The following is a 19,734-nucleotide window of genomic DNA, read 5'->3' on the forward strand; positions in this document are numbered from 1 at the left end:
CCTCCTTGACCCCCCCAAAAGCGCCCTAGTACTATGTAGTTGTACATGCACTGGAACTCACATCGTTGATACTCCGTCGAAACCCTGTAAATAATTGCTTAGGACTACTGGCGTGGGGATAGACTCTTGCAGAAAAAGGTTACATACCACAGTAGATCTCGAGTTCTTTATCACTTGGCCGAGCCTGTTGATGTAACACAACCATTGCAGATGTCTTAGGTGTTGGCAAACTGGGATTATGAAAGGTATTTATCTCACTTGTCTCTGGATATCTTCGGTAGGACCGGCCTTCCAAGCTTGTGACAAGGCTCCAAAAGTCTCAGCCTTTCGTCACGCCGAGCCTTGTCGCTGGGCGAGAGCCTTGGCCAGGTCAGACTCCCAAAGAAGATGCAATGAATCAGGAGCGTGGTCCGATAAACTTCTTGGATGGTACAGCAACGACCAATCACAAACTGAACATCCTCGAGATTGATAATCTTCCAGAAGATTCTTGTGACAAAATCTTGGAGAATGGATGGAAACGAGGGCTTAGCCTAGGGACTTGGGAGGAGGTGGCAAAACAAGAGTAGAATCAGCAACCCCTTTTAAAAAGCAGGATGGCCTCCCATTGCACCCCCGGATCTGATTGTCATTAAAACTTACAGCGCACGATAGCCCACGTCGGCCCCATGGCAAACAAGGTCCCTGACAACGACGCCAGTATGGATAATACAGTCAAAGAGGGAGCAAACGAGAAAATCTCGAGTGACTCCTCCGGCCAGCCACAACGAAAACTCTCGACCACTGGTGATATTTCTGTTGAAAATACCTATGTATACAGCGAGCTTTCGTTCTGGACTCGCATGGGTTGCACGCCTGAATCGTTTAGGCCTCGCACTCTCGCCGATAAGCATAATCAGCTTAATCAGACCTTGCGATCTCGACATATGCACATGATTGCTATCGGTAAGGCCATGGAGATACAGATATAGCCATCTATGCTGACGGAACTCAAGGCGGTTCGATCGGTGCAGGTCTTTTCGTTGGATCTGGTGGAGCATTGGCTACAGGTGGCCCTGCGTCATTGCTGATTGATTTCATGATCATCGGTGTCATGATCTTCAACGTCGTCTATGCCCTTGGAGAGCTTGCCATCATGTATCCTATTTCTGGAGGATTTTACACATACTCCACCAGGTTCATTGACCCTTCCTGGGGCTTTGCGATGGGTTGGAACTACTGTCTCCAGTGGGCAGTCATTCTTCCCTTTGAGATCGTGGTAGCTTCGGAATGTATACGATATTGGGACAATACCACCAGTCAAGCCGTTTGGTACACTATGTTTTTACTTGTCATCATTATCATCAATGTATTTGGAGTCCTTGGATATGGCGAGGAAGAGTTTTGGAGTAGTATGTTGAAGCTTGCTACAATCATTATCTTTATGATTGTTGCTCTCGTCCTGGTTTGTGGAGGAGGCCCGAGTGATGGTCAGTTCGGACAATACTGGGGTGCCAGGTTGGTGAAACTCGAGGAAAATTATGATGTGAACTTATATTTATAGGAATTGGTACGATCCGGGCGCGTTCCGCAATGGTTTCAAGGGCTTTTGTTCTGTCTTCGTCACCGCTGCCTTCTCCTTTGCCGGAACTGAACTGGTCGGTCTCGCAGCCGCAGAATCGAGGACACCCCTTAAATCCCTCCCGTCTGCCGTCAAACAAGTCTTCTGGCGGATTACACTCTTCTATATTCTAGCATTGACGTTCATTGGCCTCTTGGTACGATCTGATGATGCTCGCTTATTTGGTGCTGGCAACTTCATCGATACGACAGCGTCACCATTCGTGATTGCTGCTGCAGACGCCGCCTTGACCGGATTCGACTCTTACTTGAATGTAGTCATCCTGGTCTCTGTGGTATCAATTGGTAACTCAGGCGTATTTGGTGGAAGCCGAACACTGACTGCGCTGGCTGAGCAAGGCTATGCTCCGCGAATCTTCGCCTACGTCGATCGAGCTGGACGTCCATTAATTTCTACCATCCTGATCATCGCTATGGGTGGGCTAGCATATATTGGCGTCGCTGATCAGGGCGTAGAGATCTTCGATTGGCTGTTAGCTTTGTCTGGATTGGCAGCTCTTTTTACCTGGGGATCCATCTGCCTAGCTCATATTCGATTCCGCAATGCGTGGAAATATAACGGCCGAACGCTAGACGAAATTCCGTTCAAAGCAATTGGTGGGGTTTATGGTTCTTACTTGGGACTTGGAATTATCGTGCTTGTGCTTATTGCACAATTCTATGTGGCCATATTCCCAGCAGGAAATGAGGGAGAGATGAACGACGCTGCTGGCTTCTTCAAATCATACTTAGCATTCTTTGTGGTCGCCTTCTTCTGGGCAATTGGTTATGCATGGAAAAGGACTGGGTGGCTGAAGCTGAGTCAGATCGATGTTGAGAGTGGCCGTCGTGAGATTGACTGGGAGGCTCATCGTGCGGTGGCAGAAAAAAGGAGAAACGCGAGGCCTTTCAAGAAAGTGATATATTTTATGTTTTAGGTGGGACGAATGGTGGCGAGACAGGCTCTACCCTGGGCTCTCGGGGGTAAATTGGCAGATTTGAAGCAGGATAACGGCCAAACTGCACTGCATCCTTTTGTTGTTCCTCTCAACCAACTGGTTCAACATTGATCTGTTGTCCCTCTTCTTGTTCGTGGCCTTTCTATGAGGATATCATGACGAACCCTATGTTACCAGTAATGCCACCATGTATCAATCAGGAAAACCGAAATCTGAATCGTGCACAGTTCGTCTGCAGCACGGAAAACATAAGTGCTTCACGCACTTCAGCAGCAAGCGCCTTCCTAGAAATCCACGAAAGGGATCATTTTTCCTTCCCCTGCATTTAGGCGGATACGATAGAGATCTTCCTTGATGATAGACTCATGTTGTTCCAGATAATCTTCGATTTTGGTTGAGCAGTCGACATATCTCCCTGACATAAAGTCTAGCTGTCCTCCAGAGAGCACTGATACCATGCCTGCAGCCATATATGGCGTATCAAAAGTGCCTTGATCGAGGAATTTGAGAGCGGCTTGAGCAGACTTGTCTTCACCCTCTGCGCCTGGCACAATGTACGATCTCTCATTAGTGCGACCTTCTGCCTGATCTTTGAAGTCGTGATAGAATCTTGTCTGGATAGCGCCTGGATGAATGGCGAAAGCCTTGATATTATGATCTTTGAAATTCTCAACATGAATAATCTCTGCCAACCGAATCATGGCGAGTTTAGCGGCGATATAACTGCTTATGCCCTGGTTTGCGTGTGCACCGGCGCTGGAAGTAAAGATGATCCTTCCCCCATGTTTCTTCTGCATGATCGGCAGAGCATACCTACTGAAATTATAGGCCCCGCGTAGTGAGACACCAACTGTGTCCCACCAGATCTCCGGGTCTCCCTCTGCGGTGGGAAGCCATTGAGGGGGCCTACCAGCATTCATAAGAACAACATCAAGACCATCAAACTCGTGATCAGCCTCCTCAAGGAATTGCTTCACCGCAACTGGATCTTGCACATCGAACGCACCAGTTTTGATGCGGAGGTCCGGGTCATTGTTCTTGCATATCTTAGCAGTCTCGTCAATCTCGTCCTGTTCTAGGGCAGTTATGCTCAAAGACTTCAGTTTGCCATGACTTAAGAGCTCTGCGCAAGCCCGTCCGACACCTCGTCCAGCACCCGCAATGACCACATTCTTCCCAATCAGTCGCTGAGCCAGGCCTGCGTTTACTCTCGGGTCAGTCTCGAAGTAGCAGTCATGAAGACCTCCCAAAAAGCCCTCTGATCGTTTATTCATTATAAATGTCCTCTTTGCGATATCTCCCCTCTCGAACTGATGTACGAGTAGAGATATGATGGTGTGCGTCGTTGGCGCATGGGTGATTTAACTGCTTGCGGATGGCTTACCCCACATCCTGCCTGCCCCAGATACTATATTCCAGGTTGTGGAGAATGCTTCATTTGTGGATTGGGGTCAGTCTCTGGTGAGCAGGGCCTCCACCGTCAGTGCTGGATGGATGTTCGAGCTCATGCTGACAAAGATGAAAGGTCTGTGAGGGAGTCTCGAGCATAAAGCTAGCAACCCGCCCCATGCTGCTTGCGTTTGTCCTACCTAATGCCTCGCCAATAAGTAACCTCCTGTCTGCAACGTCGTCTTCCCTCTTGGATGACCGCTAATGGTGCTCTCATGCGTAAGGCTGATCTACTTGGCCATAAGATGGCCGTTCCTAGCTATCGATGGACTCGTGAAGTGGTGGGGCTTGCTGCTCCACAATCAAGGGCATACCTAATTACATAGATGCTACGAGCATTTAGAACGAACGCTGGCTTGGGGATCTCTGAGGCCAAGAATCGGTCCCAGCGCAAATAACATAACTATGCTGCTCTTACCTCTCTCCTGAATTGCACTGAGGTGTCGTTTATTGGGCTGGCTTGCTGCTTGATAATGGAGATTAACATGTGGCGCGCAGCGATACACCGGAGCCCTACACCTTGGGGGCCCAAGCTTGCTTGTTAAGACAGGCCGAATAAGGGAAACCCCCAATTACTGGTCATTTGGCTGGCCCCAGTGGGAAAGTGGTAACGAGGCAGCGAAACTCTGAGTTGGGGACTCATGAACTCATGGCCGCGTGGGGGTAATCCAACCTCCCACATTGGGAATATTCCGCCCCCCGAGCTCTGGCCAGCCATAGCCCCAATTAGAAGCCGGGGCTCTTCTTTCCAATTAGTTAACAGCTTTTCCCAGTTTCGATGCTAATGGGAAGAACCACTTAGAAGAATTGGGTGCTCAAAGGCTCAAGCGGCATCGCGAGGGGAGCTCTAGAGGAAGCCAAGGCTGTTTGGACGGCCGGGTGGGTGGGATAATGGTTCGGCAGGTCCTCTTGGTTCCCATTATTTTGCTTGCCACCATTTCCCAGATCGGAGCGGCGTCTCTCGTCTCCTTGCCTAATAAAGGCTCACCGCTAGGTCGGGGCAAGTGGCCAACAGGAGGCAAAGCCCCGGGCAGAGATCAGCCACGGTTTAGGATTTGGGTCTTGAGAGAAATAGATACTGGGGCGTACTGGGAAAAGTTCTACTGAGAGGATTGCATGAATCTCTCGTAAATCTGTATGCACGAGGTACCATGTACTTGTTAATGGTAGGCCTTTTCCTCTCCCCCATGTTTATTGAGCGAAAGGTATCCACACTAGCATATCCCACTGTCCAGCTGGACCGAATACGGATACCTCAGATGCTGTATCTCAGTGCGGAAGATGAAGTTTCACCCGAAGTGCATGCGGCGACTGCCTTCATCCCTGCTCAAACCCAGGATGCATTTTCTGGGAAATGTTCTGGAATACTCGGACGACTCTCTAACAACTTGATCCTAGTTCTGATTTCCCGTCTACCTACTCCGTACATGCTGACGGCTGATGCTAGAGAACCTTCGCCCAGCCCCCGCCATCGCGCCCCCAATAACTCCCCACTGTGCCGATCTTTGCATACTTTCGCACCATTCCAGCCTCGCAAATGCTTAAGGTGATGTCTGATCAGTCCCTAAACAATCTTAGATGCCATCCGAACCAGATCGTCCCCCAATTCCCCGCAGACATAGTTCGCGGCCATGACATCTCCCTGCGATTGCAATCACCGATGCAACTTATCCAGTCCCCTGGTCGAAGCGGGCAGCTGGCTTCCTTGCGGGCATAGACATGCCCACGCAAAGAAGTCCATCCAATGATGATTATGTTACCATGTGGTTCGACATGGGGAAGCGGAGGAAGGGGTTGCATGTACGGTGTATGATGCATAAAGAGACGTCAAGTCCCATCCATCTTCAAACCCATCTCTCAGCCGTCAGACCGGTAAGACCTTGACCCAGCCCTTTCTTCCTCTATATTTCCTTCCAACTCTATTGCAAACCATGGCGCGGGATATGGGATATCGTATCTTCAGTAAGATCGTCCATAACGATGCCATGAAACAAGATCCCCCGGAGATTTACGGATGGAGAGCATTCTTTCTTGCACTTTCGGTAAGTAGGCATTCCGGCGAAATCTGCGCTGCGCAATATCTGACCTTGGCCGACAGTCCGGTTTCGGTGCGATGTTGTTTGGAATGGACAGTTCCATTATTTCTGGTGTTGTAGTTCTACCTGCTTTCAAATCACGCTTTGGCCTTGATGGTGCCGCAAACGCAGCCGCACTTGCAAATTTGCAGGCCAACATTGTCTCAACCCTTCAGGCAGGATGCTTTGCCGGAGCAATCATTGCGGGGTTTATGGCAGACAAGATCGGTCGGAAGTGGTCACTCCTGGTGTCCGGAGCCGTCGTGATGGTCGGGGTTTTGCTTCAATTCAATGCTTGGGGTCATCTTGCGGCACTCTATGTTGGCCGCTTCGTGGCAGGCCTGGGAGTCGGCTCCTGTTCAGTCGTCACTCCTCTTTACACCTCTGAGAATGTTCCCCGCGCTATCAGAGGTCTTCTGACTGGCACCTACCAATTCTTCATTGTACTTGGTGGAATGCTAGCATACTGGATCAACTATGGAGCCAGCCTTCACCTTCCTGGAGACAGCTCCTGGGTCGTACCTCTTGCTGTCCAAGGGATTCCAGCTGTCTTGCTACTGATCTGCATGTCATTCTGCAACGAATCACCCCGTTGGCTTGCGAAACAAGATCGATGGGAAGAAGCCAAGGCCGTTCTATCCAAAGTTCGAATGCTACCTGCTAGCCACGAGTATGTGGAGGCTGAATTTGGTGAAATGGTGACTCAGTTGGAGAACGAAAGAGCTCTCATGCAAGGTGCTGGTTTTATGGATCTGATGAGGGAGATGTGGCTCATTCCCGGCAATAGACGTCGCGCTATTACCGTTGTCGTCTTGATGATCTGTCAGCAAATGACAGGTACCAATGCGATCAACAATTACGCACCTCTTATCTTCGCTGTGAGTTGTATCCATGTGCCGTTTCCATGCCCTACTAACATCCCTCGATTAGAATCTTGGTATTAGTGGCCACAATACTGGTCTTTTCGCTACGGGTATATATGGAATTGTGAAGTGCATCAGCTGCGCTATCTTCCTTTTATTCCTTGCAGACACACTAGGACGACGTCGATCTCTTCTTTGGACTGCAATCGGGCAGGGTTGCTGCATGCTGTTTATTGGACTTTACATCCGCATCTCCCCTCCTGTGAAAGGCGACCCAGTTCCTCCTGTTGGATACGTGGCATTGGTTTGCATTTTTCTCTTTGCCGCATTCTTCCAATTCGGATGGGGCCCGGTCTGCTGGATTTACTCATCGGAGATTCCGACACTTCGACTTCGCGCATTGACTGTCGCCTTGGCCGCGGCTACGCAGTGGCTTTTCAACTTTGTCGTTGCTCGATCCGTTCCAGTCATGTTGGTCACTGTTGGGTGAGTAGCTCTCTACTACCCCGTCAAGACCATAACTCACTGTTCCAGGGCAAACGGTTATGGCACCTACATGATTTTCTGCTCGTTTGCTTTCACGATGTTCATCTTTGTATGGTTCTTCATCCCGGAAACTAAAGGTAAGTCCCTGATCCCTGGTCGATGGCCAGCGACTAAAGCTTCATAGGACTTTCCCTTGAAGCCATGGACGCACTCTTTGGCGTTGTCCCACATGATGAGCTAGCCCTAGAGCGTGGACAACTCGGTGCGGTGAAGAACTTTCGCAAAAGCGTCGAAAAAGATGTGGAGGTCGAGGAAGTAGAGAAGCATACTTAAGAGGCGAGTAAGGAAAGTACTCAAACGATCTAGCATCCGCCCACAACCAAATCCTTCATTTTGTGGTGCCAGCTCAACTTTGGTTTGCTCCTTCGACGCTTCGAATGCTACCCTTTTGAGCGGATAATGTATCATGTGCACACACCGGCGCGAAAAGTTGCAGGACTGAGATCTGTCCAAAGTATACTTGCTGCTTGACGTTTCAAAAGCTACAGAATCTTACCCTGTTTCAGTGAGCTATATATTGATATAGCACGAGAGTCTCCAATCTATCGACCGTTACCACCATCATTAACTGGACAATCTTGATGTAAGATTGCTATCATCAGACTTCACTAATCTTGAGAAGAGATTGGACAGGTAATGCCTCTTGTCCACTTCCCATCGGGTGGTCTCCCCTTGGATCCACATGCAGACTGGAGTTCTCAAGGAGGGGCAAGGCCGAAGGGAAAAAAAAAGCTCTAGATTAGAACAATTGCCGCCTCGGCACGAAGCATACGTGGTCAGGCTGGTTCCGACGAGCGCTAGGCGTCGTCCGCTACCACTACCACGACTAACTACTGTAGCTAATCGGCGAGGGCTCCGAGACCTCGAGACATCTATATTTGCAGTGAATGGCATACCTACAACTTACTCTACATAGAGTACACGGACAATTGTAACTGTTATGTACAGAAATATACCGGGCGAAAAGGTATAATAGTGAGCCGAGCATGAAAATTGTCTCTCGGGACGAGGTTCGTACCAATGAGTTACCTACGAGGAGGCATGGCTGGCAAAAATTGACCTTCCGAGCCAAGATTAGTTAAGGCGGACCGCAGCCGCTCCTAAGAGCCTTTACCCGTAAGCCACACCCAGATCACTGCAGTTCGCTTAAATGTGTGTGCTGATGCTGAGAGTATCGGTACTCGCGCCAATGGAAGTTTCCAAGTCCTGGTGCACATTTGATGAAGGCCACTCCAGAAGGCGTCAGGAGAGGGTTGTGATGAGCTCGATAAGTGACCATATTAGTACCTTATTCGTCAGATTCCCCACAGCTCCTTCAAATCCCCGGTTTTGCCTTTCACTTTCCTGAGCAAAATCGCGCGGAGCGTCCCCGAGACTCTTCATCAACAAAAGCCGGAGCCCCAGGCTGAACGTTGCCGGATCTAGTTGGGCGCAGTTGTAGTGGCAAAAGGTCAATTGGGCTCGCTTAATGTACGGCATCCCAGAATCGTAAGAAACCTGCCTGGGTATCCAGGTCACTGGCCTACCTGGTCTCCTCTACTAGGAGACTAGACTCAACTTGGGAATGTGCCTAATGTGCCGAGTCCGGTCCCTTCGGAGTACTAATCAAAAATGATAAAAGCTCGTCTCTCCCTGCTCCCTCATCAACTTCGAATCTGATTTGAATCACTTCTTCAGGCTCGAGTCGTCTCACCTACATCGTCATCATCATGGCCCCGAACGTCGGCGACCTTAGAACTCATGAAACGGGCGCCGGCGACCCCATCGTCCAGAGGCTTGCGCAAGAAGACAAGGTCCCGTGGTATAGGAAGCGAAACCTCCGATACCTCTACCTACTCTTATTTCCAACATGTATGGGGATAGAGATAACCAGCGGGTTCGACTCTCAAATGATTAATGCCCTTCAGATCTCCGACGAGTGGCAAGCCTGTGAGTACAAGACCTGGATACCTGATCTGAAACTGACAAATCGCTTCAGATTTCCACCACCCAATAGGTTCGTGGTCAGGCTTTATCAACGCCTCGTACTCGCTTGGCGCGATCCTGAGCTTGCCTATCGTCCCTATTCTCAATGATCGATTCGGTCGCCGATGGTCGATATTCATCGGTTCATGGATCATGGTAGCCGGAGCTATCGTACAGTGCTTTGCCCAGAATGGTTAGTTGCGTGCAGTCAGACATAACTTGGAGGCGCTGACCACGAGCAGCTGGAAACTATATCTTTGCTCGTATCATGTTAGGATTCGGTATTCCTACCTGCATTGTCGCCGCCTCTTCGCTAATCGGTGAACTGGGCTATCCCAAGGAGCGCCCCGTCTTGACTTCCCTCTTCAACGTGTCATACTTTATCGGCGAGCTTACAGCCGCCGGCATCTGTTTTGGAACAAACTCCATTGCCAGTAGCTGGGCATGGAGGACGCCGTCTATCTTGCAGGCTGTACCATCTCTAGTCCAAATATCCTTGGTTCTGTTTCTTCCAGAGAGTCCGAGATGGCTAATCAGCAAAGACCGCCACGAGGAGGCCCATGAGATCCTGGTTAAGTATCACGCTGAGGGCGACCGCGATTCCGAGTTTGTTCGTGCCGAGATGGCCCAAATCCGCTCCACAATCCAGATGGAAATCGAGGCATCGAAGAAGTCATGGTTGGATCTCTTCACTACTTCTGGTATGCGGCGCCGTGTGGTGTTGTCTACTGCACTCGGCTTGTTTACGCAATGGTCCGGGAACACCCTCATCTCATACTATCTTTCGAAGCTACTGAAGATGATCGGCTGGACGAAGTCGACAGATATCCAGAAAGTCAATGTTGGGCTTTCAGCCTGGTCCTTAATCACCGCCGGTACTGCCGCATTGTTAGTTACACGCTTCCGACGAAGAGTCATGTACATGACATGCGCGTTGTCGCTACTGTGCGTCTACATTGGGTGGACAGTGTGTATGGAGAGAACTATGACATCCGATGCAGCTGGGCACATTAATCACGGTGCAGGTATTGGTGTCATCTTTTTCATCTTCGCCTACAAGCCTGCATACAACATCGGGTAAGTGGATGGTTAGCTCGACTGACATGAAGTAATTACTCACATGGCACAGTTACAATGCTCTGACCTATACCTACCTCGTAGAGTTGTGGCCGTTCACCGAGCGCTCGCGTGGCATAGCATACTTCCAGCTCTGGGGTAGACTTGGCAACTTCTTCACGACCTTTATCAATCCTATCGGCCTGGAGAATATTAAGTGGCGCTGGTTGATCTTCTATTGCTGCTGGCTTGGCTTTGAGGTTGTCTTCATCTATTTCCTCTTCCCTGAGACATATGGGAGAACGTTGGAAGAACTTGCCTTCAGTATGTACCATCTTCCTCCACCCCACCATCATAGCTAACAGTTCTAGTTTTCGAGGACAAGGACAAAACTGACAGGGCTATCGCTGCGGTCGAGAAAGCTAGAGCTGGTCTGGATGAGAACGAGAAGAGTGTCGCTACTGTGGTTGAGCATGGAGAGCGAGTGTAGAATCGCCTATTAGGTTCCAACCGGCTGACTAGTCTCCCACTGAGGAAGCTACTAAAGGGTTGTGTGATTCTATTATGGACCTGGAATGACCGTGCATTGATTTGATGAGTTGTTGATTTTCAAAGGATTAATATACTAGAATAAATTGTCGATCCATTCAAATTCCACATTGGTTCCTAGCTCCTACGAATCATCACAAGGTGCGCACCCAAGATCCTCGGTGTAGGCTAGTAGCTGTGTCGTTAGGACTATGTTAGAGGTGTAGTCGGATTCGCATCCGCGTAAATCGAGCACAATTGCGTGTTCAGATTATAGTTTGCGCTCCAAAAAAAAAGCTTCATCATCGCAGTAACGCAGGCAAGAACGAAATGATGATCGCCCTACGCTACTTATGGGCGCTTGACCATTTGCCTTTCTCTCGGATGCAACATTGAAAATGCAGCCCCAAGAACCGCCACCGGGCCTAGGGCCTTAGGTGACGTGAGGTGTACATACAGCGGATGTTGAACTTGTTATTGAAGTCGTACTAGGGCTTGTACTGGCGTTTGCAGTGGTCGAAGTAGTCGTGTTTCCTCCGTTCGCAGGATAAGTGCAGATGAAGCTGGCGATCAGCTCTGCATTGACATCGTCAGGACTGCCAACTGAGACTGGCACAGAGACACCGTATATTGTACCTAAGACATTTGAATGGTTGTAATTCAGAAAGAGACAAGTCACCAAAATTATCGCATGCATTGAGGCAGGCACCCAATGATTGCTCGATCGTGCTTGAGACAATGTTGACCCCCTGTAGACTATGTAAGGCACTAGATCTCGTAAGTACATCCAAATTCATCACCACATCGTGTATTGCCTTCATTGATGACGGATGGGTACAATGGGGATGTCGTGGTCGTTTTACTGCCGTTTTCGTCATAGTAGATGTTGTGGCTATGGATTTTGTCGTAGTGGTGGCCAGTGAAGCACTGCTCGTCGATAGGGTGGTACTTACGTATGCGCCCCATTAGACGCGCCGTCTGATCTCTATATCTGTTTTGACCGAGAGTCCAAACTTGGCCCTTTCCTCGGGCGTTTTGGGGATGTTCAAATGGTAGCCCAGATCCATCATCATCCGATATGCCATGCCACAAAAGACCCAGCCAGCATTCTGCTTGCCGTAGGGAACAAAGCACGTACCACAAATAAGGAGCGCAACCACCGTAGGCATGCTGGGCAGATCGATATATTCGACCACCAATGTCTTGAAGCGTTTGGAGAAAGCCATGCCCATCGTCTACGGGTCTTGCGCATCCAGCTGCAGGCCTTTCCGGTCGCTGTACAAACTGCTTTGCAAATAGATGGCATTCAGCAGCAATTCACTGACGTACGGTCCGTTATTGAACAGGCTGTCCATGATTGCCGGACGGTATGTTTGGAGGTAGATCAAATTTAGCCGATTCCAGTGTAAATCGAGCAAGTGCATTGCCATGTCCATGGGAACGCCATCGAAATCAACGTTCGCGGTCATGCTTGGGTTCGAACACAGGATGATCTCCTTCTGTCGACTGAGCGCGGGAAGCGAAATCAAGCGATCTCGAGCCGCGCTTTCGAAATCCCTGTCCGTCTCATCTTCCGTCAGCGGGGGGGTGGACCAAAAGTCTCCGCTGGGATGATCATGGAGCAGACTCGTCCCTCCGTAGATTTGTATCTCGGCACCGTCAGTTTGGGGCTCAGGCGAAGAGACACTCTCCTCCTCGGCCGGCTCTTGAGCATGACCCAACGAAGGTCCAATGGGAGAGGGTTGCCCTTCTCTGCGGGGTGGTGACAGGTCTTGCAATCCAACATAAGCGGACTGGGATCTGGCTGGTAGCTTGATATCAGACTGATACCGTGTGCTACATTCCTAGTGATGTTGGAATCGTTCGATGCTCGCGTCGAATTGGTGTGATCTGCGGTTGAGACATCATTGGCGGAAAGTTGCTCGTTCGTTTGTCCCTTGAGTTCTTCGATCTGCCTTTGGAGGGCCCTGATATCGGCCTTTCTGCTGCGCACCGCTGTCTTTCTGCCATCTCGTGGATACTCGCAGTCCCAGACTTTCGTACGACAGGTGCTGCACTCGGGGCTTTGACCCTCGCATTTCACCTGAGAGAAATCTGTCAGCTTACGGGTGGAAAGGAGCGCATTTTCCCACTGCATTTATCGCCGCGACTCGGCAGGGAGCCTGTCCGTCAAAAGAGCAAATTTAGGCCTCACCTTTTTGCGGCAGACGCCTTTCGAAACCGTTGGGGGCAGACGAGCTGGCGCCGCCATGGATTCGGAAGATTTGCGTCTCAACATTTCGCGCTCTCCAGTCTTATGGTAGTTGTCGCATCCTAGCTTCGCTAGAACGAGAACAAGGAAGATCCGACCAGAGAAATAAGCCAACTGGCCTCGAAGGCCGAACAATGGCGGCAGTCGCCCGATAAACGAGTTCCATGGTCCACCTCTTGGGGCAGCCAATGAAGTACTCTGGCAGAAGGATTTCTTTTTGATATTGTTGCTACTGGAGAAACAAGGAAGCCTGCATGGACTACCTCGTATCTAAATCAAACGTGCATGTCTAAGTCCAGGCCAAATGACGACGTGCGCCAGCCACTCTTTGATCGGTTCACCAGAAATCAGGTGGCGATCCTGCGGATGTGCCATGCCAAGTTTGCTCATGCTGGTCCAGAAGGCCCACACTCCAGCTTGAGGAGCGGGAGATTGGAAGGTCCGGATTCCAGCGGATCCTCCGAAAAGTCCTTCCCTCGATCTGACTGTGGCTGTTCATGAAAAAGATGTTCGGATGTTCTGTCTTCACTGAACGTATTTAATGGCGGCTCGTTCGAACATCTCATGCAATGCCTCTCGGTCAATTCAGTGGCGAAAGGGCTAGACAGAGAGGCGAAAAGTAGATGGCCGATGAGTACTCTTCGGCGTGCTGCGCTACTTCAGCTGCGGTTGTCGGCAAATACGCGCTCAAGGGCTCATGGACCGAGATCAATGGGATCAAAACGTGTTCAAAACGTGTTAGTAGTCCTTCTACTCCTCCTCTCGTCTTTGGCCCCGCTCGCCTTTTGCAACGAAGCTGAGCATGTGATCGTCCACCAAAAAAGGAGCTTTGTTGGGAAAAGAGAATCAGTCCGGAATATCTATGCCCGGGTTCTCCGGAGATCCGGCCCAAGGTCAGGCCATTGTACTTTCCTAACATCTTTGCATGCTAGATATGACCGGCTCCCCCAGTGCCAGCAAAGCAATTGTGCACGTCTATGATCTCTTCGGATATTGTCCCCAGACTTATGAAGGCACGGACATGCTCGCTACCCAAGGGAGCGAGCAGCACCTTGTTTTCGTCCCCGACTTTATTGGCCCTGACCGGGCTGCGCAGCACGATTGGTTCTTGCCCGATGCCGACCAGCAGCCCCTCCATGACCTGCTGGCGATCGTCACTCCGAAGCAGATGATGACAAAAATCCACGCGACGGTCGCGGCGTTGCGATACGACGGAAAACATGGATATGTGCAGAGGTGGGCTGAAGTCGGTTTTTGCTGGGGTTCCAAGGGCGTCAGTCTCATTGCAACCCAGGGTGACCAGTGATTGCTTGACGTAACGGCTCACACTTCGCCGTCGAGACTCGACCCGGAAGAAGGCAAGACAGTCAGGATCCTGACTTTGATGCTGACATCGAATGAGGAGGACAAGACCCTTGTGGAGAGAGATTATGAGAATTTGAAAGGTCCCAAATATCTCAAGAGATTCAACGAGATCCATGATTGGATGTTGGCAAGGTATGATTAATCTCTTTCACGCAGCCCACTCGAGATCCTTGCTTCTTCGTGCTAACTGGAGGACTCGTTAGAGCGAAACTCGATCAGGAGCCCCAGAGAAGGGAGTTTGACAGAGGTTATAAGCTCGTTCTCGATTGATTGGTCAAGTATCTTTAGGACAAGTGTGGATTGTTGGCAGTTCCGATCAATTGTCCTACATCTACTTGAAGCTCCAGGCTCATAACATTATTCCTGGAAATTTAATTGAGATACCTCTCATCATGCACAAATATTCCCATCGAGCCTTCTGACATAATTCAGACTGCTTTCACTGGAGCCACGAGGCGGAAGCGCCATGGTCTGGCTTCGTCAAAGTGAATTTGACACGGGCTTTTCACAATGCGGTCGTTCGCAATGGGCGGAAACTCCACGAAACCTAGGGTTTCGGCGACGAGGTGTCACATTCAAATTCAGTAGAGCAGCTTCTCTGATCATGGCTCTTGTCATCCTCTAGTAGCGTGCAGAGCTCACGTGCTCCCAAGATCCTCTCTATGAGCCTCTGGAGAACGGGGCCTTCAGCGTTGCAGGAACGGAAACGGTGGCTGAGGCACAGCGTCGACGGTGGTAAACGATTATTGAGTCTCAAGGGTGGCCAATGCTACTGTGCATTGCTGCTGTCCAACTCCCAACGAAGGTTCGACGCTGTCACAGTACATCGGAGAGGCGAGTAGACATTGGTAGAATACGAAAAAAAGCCAATTGAGGAGCCAAGAAGAGTCGAAGCGACAAAGAGCGGAAGGAGGAGGAGAATGAGACCAAGGTCAAATGCGCCGCGCGGGTTGAACTCTACAACGTGGAGAGTCGATCAATCTATCTTCTGGAGCTCATGGTTGCATGCGGAATACTATTTCCTAGTCTGTGATCTCTAGCCGTGAACATTATGGCTATTGCTTGTCTTGGAGTCTTGAGTCTCACGACTCTATGGCAATGTATCGCATCATGTCCTAAACGAAGAGCATATCTTCGTTAGGCACATCTTTTTCCATCTCACAAGATCATCTTGAATCCGGGGTCTCGATCGTCCCCGCATCCGATGTACCTGTTGTATTTACACTGAGCCTTGTCGCGGTTGATCTTGGCACAGAGTAGTACGTTCAACAGGATTCTATATTCTTTGTCAGCTGTGGTACTTTGCTAATCGCCCGGACGACGAGGGAACCGGCGTAGTTTCGAATAAAGCCTAAACACATGCCGAGGATCCCCAGGCGACGGTGAGAAAGGTCAGCCAGACTCTCGGGCTGGTGGCACTCTTGAGCACCAGGTTGCTGGGCAACTCGGCTGCGATGTAGAATGTAAAGAAGATGGCAAGTCCGTTGGCATATTGACCGTTTGACAGCCTTCAATCTTTCTCGAGGCCCAGGATTTTGGCGTTGCCGACGTTGGTTCGGTCGAGAAACGAGTATAGGAACAGGACGGCGAGGATGGGGACGATTCTACGAGTACCGTGTCAGCTTCGAAGAGATGCACGATGTCAAAAGTATACACCTTGAATCAAGTTTCCAGAGTAGCTTCCGCGTCAGAGCCTTGTCGTGATGTGCACCTTGATTCGACGGGAATGATTCGTCTTCGCCGGCTACTTGACTAGAGATTTCAAACTCATGTTGAACATCCGCTGGCTTCTCCAGTGCTGCCGTCGGTTGTTTGTCGCTGGCTATGTCTAAAGATTGTGTTGGAGCCGTGATGAACTAGTCGCGTCAAGGTTGGAGATGTCATTGGAGTGGAAAGTGCAAGACCAACCTGGCCAGTTTAATTGTCAAGGTCTTGTCAGTGTCAATAAATTCTAAACCCGACGGATTCAGTCACAACTTTTAAGGAATGGGAGAGGACTATTATATAAGCCTCGTGTGCCGGGGGGGAAGCAACCGTGACGACTAAAGGCGTCCTCGCTGCCAAAGGGCTGACGGGGCTGGATAGAACAGGCGGAGGACGTGAGGCTCTCTGCAAGAACGGACCTACGTATGCTTCCTGCTCTGGTTACAGACGGCAAAGAAAACACCCCCTGTTGGCGATATGGCTGAAGCACAGGATGCAACTCGTTCGAGACTCGCCTGGAATCCATCCAGACCGACGTACGTCGGAACGGATGTTTGCATTGCCGATGGTCGCGTGTGCAACTTCAAAGCGGCTGTGGTCGTACGAGGAGCGAAGTATGGTCATTCATAAGCTAGAAAAGAGTTTCCGTTTGGAATACACAGTAAAATGTCAAGCCAAGAGGTAAATGGGCTTCCTGATGGCCACTCAAAGTCCCCAGAGTCACACGGGCAACGACATCCGCGACCTCTGACCTGTTCTTCATGTCGCTAACCGGGTTGCAGTCGCCTCCGTACTTTCACGTGGATGATTCGGAGGTTTGAAGTTGCCAAATGCGTCCCATCCAGTCTGTTATTTCAGGCCCTTATTGTCGCATGGGACCTGGAGTACCGAGAAAATCCCTGTGCTTTTGCTGTGGGCCCTTTAAAGGCCTTCGTTAGTTTTGTATACCGACAAAGTCAGGAAGAGGCCATATTCCTTTGGGCTATAAACAAGGAAACCAGCTTCCGCTCTGCTATTGTTTCATACCTCGTATTTCCCACTCGATCTTGTCCCTCCACACAAGAACAAAAGTGAGCCATGCCAGCTGCAGTCGAAGTCCAGAGTTCTGTGGTATTTGATGTCCGGCACCGGGATCAATTCAGTTCCAAACAGGAAAACGCCGTGGCCGTTGAAATTCAGCAACCGGATCACGATGTCTCATCGAAACAGAAGATTGTACCAGGCTCCTTCAACATTCCTCTCGGCGTCTTCCCGCCCTCGCCTTGGTCATTCCTGGGCGCCCATGTGGTCGCGTCCAAGCTGGTTGAGAGGCTGAATAAATCTTTGAGAGAAAGGGATGCGCCGGCGATAGAAGTCCTTTTCCACGAAAACAGTTACTGGCGCGACCACCTTTGCCTCACCTGGGACTTGCGCACACTGAAGGGACGTGACAAGATTGCCCACTTCGTTACCAACAGTCCGGAGGGTGAGTCGATCGAAACAGACGCCTCGACTCCGCTCCGAGCACCAAAGCACGGTCCAATCGATGGACTGTACAGCCAAGCTTCGGATGTTTCAGCCATCAAAGTTTTTGTGAAAGTAACCACCAAGGTTGGCGCCGGCCGAGGCGTCGCAAAGTTGGCCGAGGTCCAGGGTCAATGGAAGTTCACCTTGTTCACCACCCTCGATGAGTTGCACGGCCACGAGGAACTGCTGTACGAGCGTCGCCCGAACGGCGCCGAGCATGGAGAACACGTTGGTCGACAGAACCGGCAAGATAAGCGCCAGGGTGCCGTCGAATTCCGAGCGCGATCGCCTGCCGTGCTTATCGTGGGTAAGTGGTAGCCATGTCCTATCCTCGGTGAAATCGAGAAGACATGAAAGGGCCTGAATCGAGACTAACCTTTCGTCCTAGGCGCCGGTCAAAGCAGGCTCACAACAGCAGCGAGACTAAAGGCACTCAATCTCGATACTCTGGTCACCGATCACGAAGATCGTGTCGGAGACAGCTGGCGGCGATGATACCGCCATTTGGTTCTTCATGATCCAGTCTGGCTTAACCACATGTCATACCTGAAGTTCCCAGCTCAATGGCCCAAGTTTACACCAAAGGAGAAATTGGCCGAATTCTTTGAAGCTTATGCTACGCTTTTGGGATTGAATGTATGGGTGAAGACAAGAGTCATGTCAACCTCTTGGAATGACGATAGACAAGAATGGACCGTTGTCTTGCAGCGGAGATTAGAAGACGGCACCATCGAGATGCGTACGTTCCATCCGGCCCATATCATCCAAGCAACGGGCCACGTGGGTCCGAAGCACATGCCAGTCATCAAAGGGATGGAATGCTTTAGAGGAAACGTCGCTCACAGCTCCGAGTTTGCATGTGCCACGCCAAATAGTCATGGCAAAAAGGTTGTCGTGGTCGGGTCAAGCAACTCGGCCCACGATATCGCTCAGGATTTCTATGAGCAAGGCTACAATGTCACAATGGTCCAACGAAGCTCGACCCTGGTCATTTCCTCCAAGTTCAGAAACACGGAAGGCCTAAAAGGCCTTTACGCGGAGGGTGGACCACCAACAGAAGACGCCGATCTCCTGGTATGGGGTCTGCCGATGGAACTTTTCAAGACCCAGCAAAGAAAGGTGTGTGAATTGCAGAACAAGCACGATGCAGAGCTCCTAGATGGCCTAACCCGGGTCGGATTCAAGTTGGATCGTGGAGTAGACGAGACCGGCTACATGATGAAGTACTTGCATCGTGGAGGTGGCTACTATGTCGACGTGGGTGCCAACCAGCTCGTGCTGAATGGAAGATCAAATTGAAACAGGGCGCCGAGGTTTCCGAAATCCTTCCTCACGAAATCCTATTTTCGGATGGTACTCGATTGACAGCCGACGAGATTGTGCTTGCCACAGGCTTCCAGAACATACGGACACAGACGCGAGTCATCTTTGGTGACCACGTCGCCGACCGTGTGGAAGACATGTGGGGATTTGACCAAGAAGGCGAGCTTCGAACAATCTGGAGGCGAACCGGTCACCCTGGGTTCTGGTATATGGGAACCAACTTCGCTTATTGCTGCTACTTCTCTCGGATTGTCGCTTTGCAGATCAAAGCCATCCAGGAGGGAATCACGCACTGGTGAGGTCTTCCTTGGCAGGGCGGGCCTGCAACGCGAGGCAACTCCTCCAGACGTCTTGGTCATCTCTCTGGCCCTTGTTGGACTGAGCTCGCAAGTCCCCCAAAAAGGTCCCTGGCCATTCTGAGACATTCGCTATTGGCCGGTTTCCATATTCTAGTTGAGGGTCACCGTCAGCCGAAATTTCGGGAACAAGTAAGATAATTTCTGATGGTAAGCTCTGGTCTGAAATCGAGAGACTCTATATCTGCA

The 19,734-nt window shown here is 50.5% G+C and overlaps 10 protein-coding genes across 10 annotated transcripts; 6 read left to right on the forward strand and 4 right to left on the reverse strand.

The window, feature by feature from the left end:
• Positions 1-668: 668 nt before the first annotated feature.
• On the forward strand, positions 669-2,537 carry A1O9_12340 (uncharacterized protein; the record flags this gene model as incomplete). Its single annotated transcript, XM_013398841.1, has 3 exons — positions 669-945; positions 996-1,497; positions 1,544-2,537. The coding sequence occupies 3 exons, from the start codon at positions 669-671 to the stop codon at positions 2,535-2,537; spliced, it is 1,773 nt and encodes a 590-aa protein (XP_013254295.1).
• Positions 2,538-2,842: 305 nt separating this feature from the next.
• On the reverse strand, positions 2,843-3,832 carry A1O9_12341 (uncharacterized protein; the record flags this gene model as incomplete). Its single annotated transcript, XM_013398842.1, has 1 exon — positions 2,843-3,832. One exon carries the CDS (start codon positions 3,830-3,832, stop codon positions 2,843-2,845), a length of 990 nt encoding a protein of 329 aa, XP_013254296.1.
• Positions 3,833-5,938: 2,106 nt separating this feature from the next.
• Positions 5,939-7,764, forward strand: A1O9_12342 (uncharacterized protein; the record flags this gene model as incomplete). The annotated part of the gene is made up of 5 exons (XM_013398843.1): positions 5,939-6,049; positions 6,106-6,960; positions 7,013-7,431; positions 7,480-7,568; positions 7,616-7,764. 5 exons carry the CDS (start codon positions 5,939-5,941, stop codon positions 7,762-7,764), a joined length of 1,623 nt encoding a protein of 540 aa, XP_013254297.1.
• A 1,436-nt stretch (positions 7,765-9,200) lies between these two features.
• On the forward strand, positions 9,201-11,002 carry A1O9_12343 (uncharacterized protein; the record flags this gene model as incomplete). Its single annotated transcript, XM_013398844.1, has 5 exons — positions 9,201-9,420; positions 9,470-9,649; positions 9,699-10,533; positions 10,586-10,836; positions 10,884-11,002. The coding sequence occupies 5 exons, from the start codon at positions 9,201-9,203 to the stop codon at positions 11,000-11,002; spliced, it is 1,605 nt and encodes a 534-aa protein (XP_013254298.1).
• A 1,003-nt stretch (positions 11,003-12,005) lies between these two features.
• A1O9_12344 (uncharacterized protein) lies at positions 12,006-12,272 on the reverse strand (the record flags this gene model as incomplete). The annotated part of the gene is made up of 1 exon (XM_013398845.1): positions 12,006-12,272. One exon carries the CDS (start codon positions 12,270-12,272, stop codon positions 12,006-12,008), a length of 267 nt encoding a protein of 88 aa, XP_013254299.1.
• A 3-nt stretch (positions 12,273-12,275) lies between these two features.
• A1O9_12345 (uncharacterized protein) lies at positions 12,276-12,509 on the reverse strand (the record flags this gene model as incomplete). Its single annotated transcript, XM_013398846.1, has 1 exon — positions 12,276-12,509. One exon carries the CDS (start codon positions 12,507-12,509, stop codon positions 12,276-12,278), a length of 234 nt encoding a protein of 77 aa, XP_013254300.1.
• Positions 12,510-14,225: 1,716 nt separating this feature from the next.
• On the forward strand, positions 14,226-14,597 carry A1O9_12346 (uncharacterized protein; the record flags this gene model as incomplete). The annotated part of the gene is made up of 1 exon (XM_013398847.1): positions 14,226-14,597. The coding sequence occupies one exon, from the start codon at positions 14,226-14,228 to the stop codon at positions 14,595-14,597; it is 372 nt and encodes a 123-aa protein (XP_013254301.1).
• A 1,569-nt stretch (positions 14,598-16,166) lies between these two features.
• Positions 16,167-16,984, reverse strand: A1O9_12347 (uncharacterized protein; the record flags this gene model as incomplete). Its single annotated transcript, XM_013398848.1, has 3 exons — positions 16,167-16,260; positions 16,313-16,512; positions 16,901-16,984. 3 exons carry the CDS (start codon positions 16,982-16,984, stop codon positions 16,167-16,169), a joined length of 378 nt encoding a protein of 125 aa, XP_013254302.1.
• Positions 16,985-17,437: 453 nt separating this feature from the next.
• A1O9_12348 (uncharacterized protein) lies at positions 17,438-18,361 on the forward strand (the record flags this gene model as incomplete). Its single annotated transcript, XM_013398849.1, has 2 exons — positions 17,438-18,173; positions 18,255-18,361. The coding sequence occupies 2 exons, from the start codon at positions 17,438-17,440 to the stop codon at positions 18,359-18,361; spliced, it is 843 nt and encodes a 280-aa protein (XP_013254303.1).
• A 42-nt stretch (positions 18,362-18,403) lies between these two features.
• Positions 18,404-19,488, forward strand: A1O9_12349 (uncharacterized protein; the record flags this gene model as incomplete). The annotated part of the gene is made up of 2 exons (XM_013398850.1): positions 18,404-19,123; positions 19,171-19,488. The coding sequence occupies 2 exons, from the start codon at positions 18,404-18,406 to the stop codon at positions 19,486-19,488; spliced, it is 1,038 nt and encodes a 345-aa protein (XP_013254304.1).
• Positions 19,489-19,734: the final 246 nt, after the last annotated feature.

The sequence above is a fragment of the Exophiala aquamarina genome (genome assembly GCF_000709125.1).
Source record: "Exophiala aquamarina CBS 119918 chromosome Unknown aczIA-supercont1.22, whole genome shotgun sequence".
In the NCBI taxonomy this organism is placed as follows: Eukaryota; Fungi; Ascomycota; class Eurotiomycetes; order Chaetothyriales; family Herpotrichiellaceae; genus Exophiala; species Exophiala aquamarina.